Source organism: Cricetulus griseus (genome assembly GCF_003668045.3).
Source record: "Cricetulus griseus strain 17A/GY chromosome 1 unlocalized genomic scaffold, alternate assembly CriGri-PICRH-1.0 chr1_1, whole genome shotgun sequence".
Taxonomy (NCBI): Eukaryota; Metazoa; Chordata; class Mammalia; order Rodentia; family Cricetidae; genus Cricetulus; species Cricetulus griseus.
In genome coordinates this window covers 184,761,851-184,773,976 of record NW_023276807.1, presented here as the reverse complement: position 1 = coordinate 184,773,976, position 12,126 = coordinate 184,761,851, and the positions used below count along the sequence as shown (strand labels likewise).

At 47.7% G+C, this 12,126-nt stretch overlaps 1 protein-coding gene across 2 annotated transcripts in view; it reads right to left on the bottom strand.

Annotated features, from left to right (window-relative positions):
- Positions 1-12,126, bottom strand: part of Opn4 (opsin 4) — a 57,658-nt gene that overhangs the window by 9,019 nt on the left and 36,513 nt on the right. The window contains exon 2 of one of the 2 annotated variants that reach the window (XM_027389439.2): positions 2,271-2,695. In XM_027389439.2, coding sequence (XP_027245240.1) covers positions 2,271-2,294 — 24 coding nt within the window. In that variant the 5' untranslated portion in view covers positions 2,295-2,695. Of the gene's footprint in view, positions 1-660; positions 1,024-2,270; positions 2,696-12,126 lie in introns of those variants that run through there. The other variant, XM_035453210.1, reaches the window with a different exon arrangement.

Below are 12,126 nucleotides of genomic sequence, written 5' to 3'. Positions count from 1 at the left end.
TCCCAATAAGGCAAGTGGGAAAACTGAGGCACAGGTGGAAAGCTATGGCCAAACCATAGAGAAAGTACAGGTCTTCCAAAATTTAACCCCAAGCCCATATATATGCAGGTGCTGGGCTCCTAAGAGGAAGGTGACAGGCTCAGATTGCCTGCTTAAGGCTGACAAGACAGATGTGTGCCTGCAGAACAGGGACACGGCTTGGATGACCATGAGTAGAGTCTGCACTCCCAAAATAAGGATACCCCATAGCAAGCCTCAAGAGAGAACTTGCCACCCCTGTAACATAACTGAGGACTGACACTGAAGCCTGACAAAAGAGGGAGAAAAACTTTCCATCAGGAAGAAAGCTTAGGTTTCTCAGGGTCATTGCAGAGAGGCCATTGCCCTGATGTGATGTTAGTATACAGGGAGTGAGGATAGTTCCTAGGGAAAGGGAATAGTCTGCTCTTTGTCCTGCCCAGCATTCCACTGTGGCCTATACAAATCCAGAAGCCTGGGCATGCCCTCTTCTCTATAATACTTCCACACGGTAACTAGCCAATGTCGGGAAAGAATAGACGTCACCAAGGGCAGGGCAATGCCTGCCTTTCTGGTCCGCCAATGATCTCTGCAGGGCTGGGGATGGGAGTCTCTATGCACACACATGCTCCCCAAACTTACCGTAGGGCTCATAGATAGAAGCTGGACTCTTGTGGAGACCTTCTGAGTGCTGTTCCAATGGCCCTGTAGGGCAGTGCTGGCCATAAAGCTTGGCCCCTGAGTTAAGCCTGGTGGGCCTGTGGGCCCTGAAGGAGAGTCCATGGTAAGGCAAGGTGGTACCTTCTCAGGCTCTCAGACAAGTTAAGAGCATGGAAAGCTCTGGAACTTGTCCCCAGACTTCCATCTCTACTCCATCCTTAACACTGCGACTTGGTCCACCTGCTGCCCGTTCTCATGCCCAGCATAGATCCAGCCTGGAGCTGCTCTTTGGCGGCTGACTGTTCAATGTCTGATGAAGCGCAAAGGAATGAGTGCCACACCAGCAGAATCCCTTTAAAGGAGCAGTACTGAGTAGGGAGGGGACCACACATGCTCAGTGGCTCTCTGCTTCTGGCTGTCTCAGAAGTGGGTCCCTGATGGGTTCCACAAGGGTTTAATGGTGGTGACATGAATATGTGTGTATATGTGCTTGTTAATGCTTAAGGGACACTGGCAGGCTCAGCTCCTGGACACTGGGCAGGAGGCTTTGTCCTTCGCATTCCCTTTCTTCCTAGAACTCATTAAGAATGGCCCTGTTGTTCTGGAAGTCATGTGGTCCCTGGAGAAGAAAACCTATGAGTCTATGGCATCTTCACACTTCCATGTGCGAAGGAAGATTCTCCAATGTCATCTGGTATTCAGGGACAAGAAGTGGTATTTGTGTAGGCAACTAGTTATTGACCTGTGGTCTCAGTGACATGAGAGACTGAGACAAAAGTATCACTTGAATTCAATAATTTGAGACCAACCTGAACAACATATTGATACCTTGTCTTTAAAAAAAGAAAAGTAGTTTCAGGGCTAGAGAGATGGCTCAGAAGTTAACAGCACATGTTAGTTCTTTAAGAGGACCAAGTTTGGAACCCAGCACTCATGCCTCTAACCCCAGCCTCTGACATGCTCTCCTGGCCTCCTGGAGTACCTGCATTCACATGCAGATACACACACTTACACATAATAAAAAATATCTTTTTTAAAAAATAGTTTTTTACTGGGGAAGCTAAAACACCAAGACTTATCGGGTCTGTCTCCTTCTCATGTCTGTGTGCACGGGCCAGGCTTCTGTAATACCATGGAGCCAAATACAGGGTTGGGGACCTACTCCTTCCTACTGTCCCTTTCTGATGATACTCCACAATATATAGTCTTATCTGGGAGCACTGAGCAGTCAAGCTCAGGTATGAGACAGTCAGATTGTGGCTGCCAGAGAAGTAGGGAAGTGTCTGAGAGCACCAGCTTCCGGTACCTTCCTGAATGTTAGCTTCAGGATCTGGCAAAGGTTCTGGAGACTTGACTGAATGAAAAGGTCACAGGCAGTGTCTTGTGATGGTGGGGAAAGCAGCTATTGAACCTGCCCTCTTGAGAACTGACAAAAGCATACAGTTCTGGTCACCACCCTCTGCTCACATGCAGCTTCCCAAATTTTGTCTGCCCCTGCTCTGGATTTCAGCTCAAACAAACCTTGTCAACATCATCAAGGAAGCCCCCCCCAACCGCCGCCCCCACCCCAGAGCCTGGGATGCTATAATCACCTGTGTATCCTCTTCAGCACTCATCAGTGATGCCACTGGATCAAGTCGCCTCTCTCCGGGGGCCACAGACAGGCCTGTTTTGTTTCCTTCTGTGATCCTCTGTATAGAGCAATACTCCACACACTGTACAAGGAAACTTGAAGCCCCCTTAGCCCTTGCTTTTCAAGTGTGGCCCGAAGGCCAGCCACTGAAGCCTGTGGGACTCAGGTGATAGTAGGATGCACTGCTTTGTCTGGAGCTGGGAGGACCACAGGAATGAAGGAATCTTGGTGCTGGGAGTGTTCAGCAGGGTGTCATAGAAGGAAGGTGTTCACAAGTGGGATGCAGCTGGAATGGTGCTGTGGAGTTGCAGAGATCTCACTGATGTCTTCTTTGACCTCTGTCTTCAGCAGGTGCTAACACCTCCCTGGAAGTCTGCTAAAGGGCTGGAAAGATGTGGTACCTTGTGACAATGAGCTGGGGCCCTGATGGTACAAACTGGCATCAGCTAGCCTCCAGTGTCAACTCCCACCCTTAACCGTCTGTAATTGTCATCAGTGGGGTCACTGGATTGAGTTCACTTGTAGCACTCTTGTTTTTTGATTCTCTCACTCCAGCTTAGGGGCTCCCTTTTGAGCCATGGGCGGGGCAGTGATGTCAAGGAGCCATGGGCAGGGCAGTGTTGTCAACCTTTGGCTTTGTCTAGATTCTGTGATTTCTCTGTTCAACCCAAGCTACCCTTCTGCTCATCCTGGTTCCTGCATCTACCAGTGAAGCCACTTGTCTCCCCATTCCCCAACCACTTTTGCTCTTCACACCTCCACAGAGTGCCTGGCTGGATGTGGGAAAAGCTTTTTAGGCCTTTCATCCCCAGAGGTGCAGCCAGGGGTATGGGAAGTGGGAAGCCTAGGAGAGCTGAGAGCAGGGTGAGAGGCTGCCACGGTGACAGGGAATGTGTTGCTCATTTAATGTTAGACCAGCAGGGGTCCCTGGGAAGGGGTGGAGACTGCACTCTAGGGGAACACAATCAATCTAGTAACACAGAGGCTGTATACATGACCCCATGCCATCTTTACTGAACGGTCTTCCAAGCCCCAGAATCTTATCGGAAAGCCCTGAAAGTCCTCATCAGAAAATCTGATAGTGAAGCCAGAAGGGTAGGAGGCTCCTGGCCCCGGCCCATCAACATTTATGGTCACAGCATCCACAGCATAAGACATCTCCAATCCATTCCAGGCAGTGGTATTGCAATTCCAGTTTCAAGTCTTCCAGGTCCCCTTGGGGGGGGGGGGATTGGCTTCCTCACCCGTGGGCTATATGGTTACCCAAAGGCTCTTGGGAAATTCCAAGGAGCTGTTTCCAGGGGAATATTAAGTGTCCTAACAGGCACCTGGCCAAAGGCTCACCTGGGGCTTCCTTTACCTTGAATCTAGCAAACCCTTTAAGAATGGAAGCCTCCTCCTCATGGCCCAGGGGAGGGGCTAGAAACAAAAACCTCTATGGCTTCCTTTTGCTGTGGTACCTGTGCATCTCTTCCTCCTTCCCTATCCTGGGCCTGTAGATGCTGTTCCCAGCCTGGTCTATACAAGGAGCCAGATGCATGACCCCGATTGCTAATGCCTCCAGACATCTGAAATCTCTTAGTTTCCTCTAGCTTTTTCCTCCTTTGGATGACTCCCCACACCCTCACATGACACTCTTCGGCACTCCCTCTGACTCCCAGGAGGCATGGAGAATGTGACAGAGTCTACATACCCTGTGAGACTGTTTCCTGTCCCCACAGAACACCCATAGCACTTCCTAATGGTACCCATATTCCTGGCCCAGGTTGCTGGCCTCGGTACTCAGCCCTGCCATCAATGATGGAAGTATTTAGTCTATCTGTGCTGTCCTAGTGAGTCTAGTCTGGGACACTCCAACATCATTCCAAGAGTGGCATTCATTCATTAAGCTATAGCCTGGGTTAACATCATTCATTCATTAAACTTCTATAGCCCGGGTTGCCATCAGACACAACAGCTGCCCAGGTGAGCTCAGTGTCTAATTTGGGAGGGGGTAATGAGTCATGTCCCAGAAAGTAGCCTTTTCTTCCCTCAGCCAAGCATTCTATAGAGAAACATGGGTAAGAGAAAATGAGACAAAGGAGTTAGAAAGCACAAAGTCATAGAAACACAAGTAAAGTCCCCGATTCAATTTTTAACTTGTAAATTGACCACACACCCAAGATGAACATGTGAATATAGAAAAATGTGCCATATGGGTAGGGTGGCCATGCATTTCACATCCCACCGCCCATTGGAAGTGACTGCATGTTACCAGATTTAAAAAATGAAACTCATTCCTGAGGGCGTCACCACTTCCTCGTTTGTGCACAAAGCGCCATGGCCTATGCAGAGGCTTATGTACACAGAGATTGACTGCTTTTGGTTCTGTACTGGAACAGAGGAAAAAATACTATGCTTTCTCAATGTACTTCTGCTGACCCAAGTCATTCCATACAGAGTAAGGCATTTATGTGAGGGAGAGAAAAGGAGGAAGTGCCCATTTTGATTTATGACAGTCTAGAGTAATTTCTGATGGCCGTCAGAGCAGAGGTATCAAAGACAAATGAAGTGGATGGAAATCTACAGGGAATCCCAGAGACATTCTCAGCCAGTATTCTGCCACAGAACTATATACCTGGGTCTGCTCTGGCTCCACGCCGTCAGCCCTAGCTTATCTCACATGGCCCTGGGACAGTGCTGCATGGAAGCTGAATTTATCATTTACTGTGTTTGTCCACATGCCAGTTTACAGCAAAATCTCAAAGATGAAAGCACTGAAGATTTTATTTTCCCATCAGGCCTGGCACTGTCCTTGAGGAATTAGGAAACAAAAGGTCAAGAACACATGTGAGTGAAGCATCTAAAACAAACTTTTACTTGAAAGTTGACCACACACATAAGACAGGCATGCGAACCGGGCGTTGGTGGCTCACGCCTTTAATCCCAGCACTCGGGAGGCAGAGGCAGGCGGATCTCTGTGAGTTCGAGGCCAGCCTGATCTCCAGAGCGAGTGCCAGGATAGGCTCCAAAGCTACACAGAGAAACTCTGTCTCAAAAAAACAAAACAAAACAAAACAAACAAACAAAAGACAGGCATGCAGGCATAAAAAACCCTACCATATGGATGGCCATGTGGGTGACCACGTATTTCACACACCTTGGGCCCATCGCTCTGCCCCTCATAAGCCATTGCTTGCCTGAAGACAGGCCTTAGGTAGCATTTTAGCTTTGCTGCTGTATGCCTCAAAGGTCTAGGTAGTGACACAGAACCACACACCTCTGAGCGCCTTGCCCCGAGGCAGCTGAACACAGTGCAGTTGATGTTCTGTGAATGTACCTTGCTGTGCTAGCAACACAGAAAATCACCTATCTACAGGTTTCTTGAAACTTATCCCTGTCAAAAAGCAAGGCAGAACCATACTGAGACCTGCCTCAGGGGCCTCCCACCTCTTTAAGAAATACATAGTTGTGCCAGACACTTGCCTTATCCAGAGTCCAAGTTCCACCTCTGCAAGGCTGTGAAAAGGGGGCAACATACTCCCGTTCCCCAGGACCACGTTGTCTGAATGGCACATTTTCCAGGTGGTTTCCTGGAGGTTTTCAAAATGTCTGCATCTGAGTCCATCATCAGAGACTCTGATTTAGTTGGCACTGGGAGCTTTTAAAATGCTGCTTGGTTGGGTAGTGGCACACACCTTCCAGCACTTGGGAGGCAAAGGCAGAGGCAGGTGGATCTCTGTGAGACTGAGACCAGCCTGGTCTACAAAGTGAGTTCCAGAACACCCAGGGCTACACAGAGAAACCCTGCTGCTTGTCATTTGCATCTCACCTTCTGCTCTAGGCTAGTTCTAGGCACCCAGCACCCACCACTTGTAAGAGATTCTTGCCACACACACTCTCTCTCATGCACTGCTAATGCCCGGGCTCCTAGCTTCTACTGTCTTGATGAAGCTGGGGCTGAGAGTAAACATCCATTTTCTTTGGTCTGCGGCTGCTCAGGGCCAAGGCCAGTTCTGTCTGAGCCCCTGACAATGGTTAGTGATGGAAGACCAGACACTTGGTACATCAAGAGCTGAAGGGAATAGGAGAGGAGTCTGGTGACTAGAGCTATGATAGGCACAAACTGTGTGACAGAGGAGCCAGACATTTAATTGGAGCTGGTTAACAGTTCACAGGTTTTGTCCATTATCCTCATGGTGGGAAGCAAGGCAACATGCAGACAGACACGGTGCTAGAGAAGGAGCTGAGAGTTTTTACGTCTTGACTCACAGGAAACAGGAAGTAGTCTGAGACACTAGGCAAGGCTTGAGACCTCAAAGCCCACCTCCACAGTGACATACTTCCTCCAACAAGGCCACACCTCCTAATAATGCCACTTCCTTTAGAAGCCATTTTTCTTTCTAACCTTTTATCTTTCTTTCCACTCCCTGGCCCCCAAAAGTTTGTAACAATATCATTGTATTTAAAGTCTCTTCAGAGATTCATGCAATCTCTTAACTGTAATCACCTGTAAAATCAAAATAAAAAAGCAGATCACATATTTACAACATATAATGGCACAGGATATACATTACCATTTCAAAACATAGGGAAGGGAGCATAGTGAGGAAATACTGGACCAAGATAAAAAACCAGGTGGGCAAACTCCAAACTTTGTATCTCCATATCTGATGTCAAAGCCCTCTTCAGGTCTCCAACTCCTTTCAGTTCTACTGACTATGACACTTATTTCTCTTGGGCTGATTAGCAGTTCTCCTCAGCAGGTATCCCACAGATCTGGCATCTCTAACATCTTGGAGTCCCCAAGGCAATCCAGCCTTCTCCTTCAAAACTTGACACAATTGCCTCTCTGGGCTTCCATTCAAGGGCACCCCTGACACATGCCTAGCCTCAGGGGCTTTCCTTAGTTACAGAGAAGATTCCGTAATGCCTTTCTTCTATCCTTGACTTGAAAGCCGGAACCAAGTAGCCAAAGCTACCAAATTCTGCTGCTTACTGGGATTGGAACATGGACCTCCCGCTCATCAGCTTGTGCCTTTCTGTTATATATTTTCATGAGAGTTAACACTAGTAGTGCCACACAGACACTATACTAGGCTGTTTTGAGATTAATCCAAAACTTTTTGGAATTAATCCAAAACTCTTCACTTTAGCCTCAGGCAGACTCTTCAGACAAGAGCAAAAAGCAGCCACATTCTTCACCAAAATATCACAAGACCAGTCTCTAGGCCACATATTAACATTGTTCTCCTCTGAAACCTCTTGATCCAGGCACACACAGTTCATAAAATCACACTCAGCATAACTGTCTTCCATGCTCCTACTGTTAGACCCCGAAAACTCAAGTATCCGGGGTCTCAGGCCAGGTTCGCGGTCACCCCAATCACCAGGCGGATTCGAGAGCTTGCTGCAAACTGCACGAGGCTTTATTGTAATTTAACGAGCTAACCCTATGTTAGCTCGGGTCTTTCACCCACCTGCCATGGCGGACGGCTAGAAAAGACGGCTCCTTGGGTCTCCCAAAAGATCTTATAGGGCAGCGTAAGGGGAGTGTCTAGGGGTACGCACAGGCTCACGATTGGTGTGCTTCCAGGCTTGGAGGGCTTGCCCTGTGTTGATTGGTCAACTGGTTGTTATGGCTCATAGGCCCTCCCAGGGTGGTTGCTATGCTCTCTATGTCATTGTCGTGCGCTTGTCCGTAAAGCACACCCAGGGTCGTAAAGCATAGCGCCACCAGCTAACTTCTGATTGGTTCCTTGTCACAAGACAGGCATCTGACCTCTAAGTGACTAAGGTTCCTTGTCACGAGACAGGCATCTGACCTCTACGTGACCAAGGCAGGTTTATGGCAAGCACGTGTTCGGCTGTTATGGCTGCCAAAAGGAAGCTGGTTCCTTCACTACTAGGATGGCCCATTAAGCAGCACTTAAAGCATTCAACTGCTTTTCTCATCCACAGTCCCAAGATCCATATCCTTCAAATAAAAGAATGACTAGGTGTATCACAGCAAGACCCCAGTTCCTGGTACCAACTTCTGTCTTAGTTAGGGTTTCTATTGCTGTAAAGAGACACCATGACTACAGCAACTCTTATAAGAAAAACATTTAATTGTGGTAACTTACTTACAGTTCAGAGGTTTAGTCCATTGTCATCATGGTGGGAATTAAGGCAACCTGCAGGCAGACATGGAGCTAGGGAAGGAGCTAGGACATCTTGACTCACAGGCAATAGGAAGTGGTCTGAGACACTAGGTAAGGATTGAGCATATATGAGATCTCAAAGCCCACCTCCACAGGGACACACTTCCTCCAACAAGGCCACACCTCCTAATAGTGCCACTGCCTTTGGGGGCCATTTTCTTTCAAACCACCACAGTAAGCATAAATTTGGATGAGAAAAAAAGAAATAAACTAACATCATTCTTCCCATTAACCTTTAGTTTAATGGAGATTTGGTTTTTCCTTCCATGGGAAAACCTCAGATTGTGATACTTACTGCCTGTGATTGTGATGACAAACCCCACACTGTGGTACTTACTGTTATTATTTTGTTTAATGTTATTCTTTTGTTTAAAAAGAAGAAAAGGGAAATGCTGAGACATGAGACATAAGACTATAAGTTTATTATAAGGCCCGGCAGAATGGGGAGACTAAGAAGAGGAACAGGGGTAAATGGCTGACCGCCATGGTCGGTCGCCATAGACAGACAGAGAGAGCCATAGGTGGGAGACAGAGTAGAGAGAAAGCAGAGACAAAGCAGAGTGGGGAAACAGAGAGAGGGAAACAGAGAGAGGGAACAGAGAACGGGAACAGAGCGGGGAACAGAGAGAGGGGACAGAGAGAGGGAACAGAGAGTGTAAATGTGCAGGGGGCCTATCTTTTAAAGGGGTCCTCTGCACCTGCGTGCAGACTTAGTTCCCATGGAACCTTGGGCTGACCAGGGTACTGCCTGTTCCACCAGGTAACAGGGGCAGGCCAGCATAATGCCTGAACCTTTCACTTACTGCCTGTGACTGTGCCATGGCTGGAAATCACAAGCAGGAGCAAGCTTCAGGTATCACTGCCTTCAATTATGCTTCTGCTCAGACATGAGGGCAGACCTTCTTGTTGAAGCATGTGGACCATCCAGGCACAAATCCACCATTTGACATTTTGGTAATAATATTTCAGTAGTTTTGTGTCCTTTGTAATGTTATGTATTTTATTTATGCATTAGACAACATTCCTGGGGCTAGGTAAGGAAGCTCAGTGGGTAAAAACACTTGCAGTACAAGTCTGATGACCAGAATTTGATCCCCAGAACTCAGATGGAAGGGAAGAATTGAGTCTTCAAAGTTGTCATCTGGCCTCTGTTGACTAAAGTTTCTGGTTCCTCAGCTGATTAGCCCCAAATAAGCACACAGAGACATATTAAACTTTTGGTCAATGACTCAGGCTTCTTACTGGATAGCTCTCTCTTAATTATCAACCCATTTTTATTCATCTAAGTATTTCCACGTGGTCTTATTTTACCGGAGAAGGCTCCAGCATGTTATTCCTTCAGTGACTACACGGCATTCCTCTGTGGCCTCTCTCTGCCTTCTCTCTCTCCCCACTTTTTCCTTCCTCTTTCCAGAATCTTCCTTCTCTGGTAGCCCCACCTATATTTCCAGCATGGCTACTGGCCAATCAGTGTTTTATTCATCAACCAATAAGAGAAACATATATACAGAAGAACATCCCCCACCAGGCCTCCAAAATGTGCATTATGGCACATGTGTACATGTACTTACACAGACACATCATACCTGAACAGGCCCCCACACACACACACAAATAATGAATGGAGTAAAATTAAAAATTATATAAAAACACTACTGGGAGTGGGGCATGGTGGAACATTGCTTGTGATTCCAGCACTAAGGAAGCCAAGGAAATAAGATTAGGAGTTAAGGGCAGCCTGGGCTTTGGTGAGTTTGTAGAATGGGCTACATGAAAACCTGTCTCTAAAAACAAAATCAAGCCAATGCCAACAATAACCACTCCTGGAGCTGTGTGTGGTGGTGTATACATAAAATCCCAACACTCAGGACATTGAAGCAGGAGGATCTGGAATATGAAGTTAGCTGGACTACATAGACAGAGCTGGTTTCTGAAAGGGAAAAAAAAGAACAATAAAATGAAAACAAAACAAAACATTCCTGAAAAAGGCCCCGAGAGCATCTCAGAACTTCAAGGCAGGCACAGACGAGGTTCAGAGCTGTGGTGCCAGAGACAAAGTAGAGGGTGTCAGAGCCGTGATTGCAGGGGTTGGAGGCAGCTTCCTCTGAGATCTCCACCCACTGCCTGGGGCTCCTCAGATCTGCTTTTCCTACTAGGGAGATGCCTGGACTTGTCTGGTCCTCAGAGGCTTTCCATCTGCACCCCTGGGCCCTGGCATCTGACTTGCTGCTGGTCTTCCCACAACCTGGCATCAACTCTAATCCCTTGAAGCTTGTAGCGCTGAACAGCGACCTGTGTGGGTGGGGAATCTTTGGAGGCTCTGGCCACCCTGAGACCAAGAAGGTGCTGGGTGTGACATCCCTGAAAGCAGAGGTTGATGGTGATCTGAACTTGGGGCAGTGCCTCACCTCGGAGACGGGAGTGACAGTAGAACATGGCATGGGATGACTGTTAAAGCACTGTGACTGCTAATGCTTGTTGCTGCTGTTCCCTATAGAGATAAAAGGAATGGAAGCCCAGGCCTGGGACCTGAAATCAGGCCTCAGGACACAACCCTCACAGCCTCTCACTTTGAAATTCTGTGGTCCCCACTAGGAACCTTTGCTTTTGTATGATCATTAGAAAAACTTCAAGAATCACAGTTCTGCTACCAAAGACTTCACAGTTTCTCCCCAAGGACCTGGGAGCCAATGTTTCACATCAGCTTAAAGAAAAGCTGACCCTGACCCAGGAGTACAGCAGAGGGCAGGGGTGAGTCACCTGGATGGGACTGAAGTCTGGGACAGGGGTGGGGAGTTGTGGTGAACTCCTGAGTTGATTTTGTAGTTCTTGTTTTCATGATCTAAGGGGTAAACACATCCTTTAAACATGAAATGTTTCTGTGAAAGCCTGTTCTCTGGCTCATCCCTCCAACCTTATGTAGCCCCACTTCCTGGAACAACTTACAACCCTTCAGTATCTCTTCTGCTAGTGATCGCCCTGTTTGTAGATAAAAGCTTATAATGCCAAATCTGGTTTGGAATTTGTGGAAAGGGACCTTTCCTGTTGTCAGCCAAACCCAAAAGCAGTAACTGAGAGGTTTAGAGGTACCAACATTCTGGAAGGAATGTCACTGAGCTGCTGCATAGCCTTCCAAAGCTTCAAAGGAGTTCGACTTGGCCTTGATCCAAAGCCATCATCCATTCAGCCATATCCAAGAGGCCTGCATGGGTGCTTCTTTTCCTATGGGGTCTGGCAGCAGACTGTTCCTCTGAAATAAAGCCAATTCCTTGTGACTGAGGATGTAGCTGATTGGTAGAGTGCATGCCTAACATGTTCAATGCCCTAGGTTCAATTGCCAGCACCATACACACCCACCACCACCACCGCCACCACCGTACCACCCACCCACACACACACACACCATACCACATACTCACAAAGGGTATAATGGCATATGCCTATAATCCCAGTACTCAGTAAGCACAGAAAACCCAAAAGATCAAGGTCACCCTTGTAGGGAGAAACCCTGATTACAGGTACCGCTGACTATACACACACTCGGCTCTCTTTCGACTGGCTGAGCTGACTAGGTATCATTTCTGGTCCATCCTATTCAGGTGCAAACCTGGTCACTGGCTCCCTTGTGTGAGT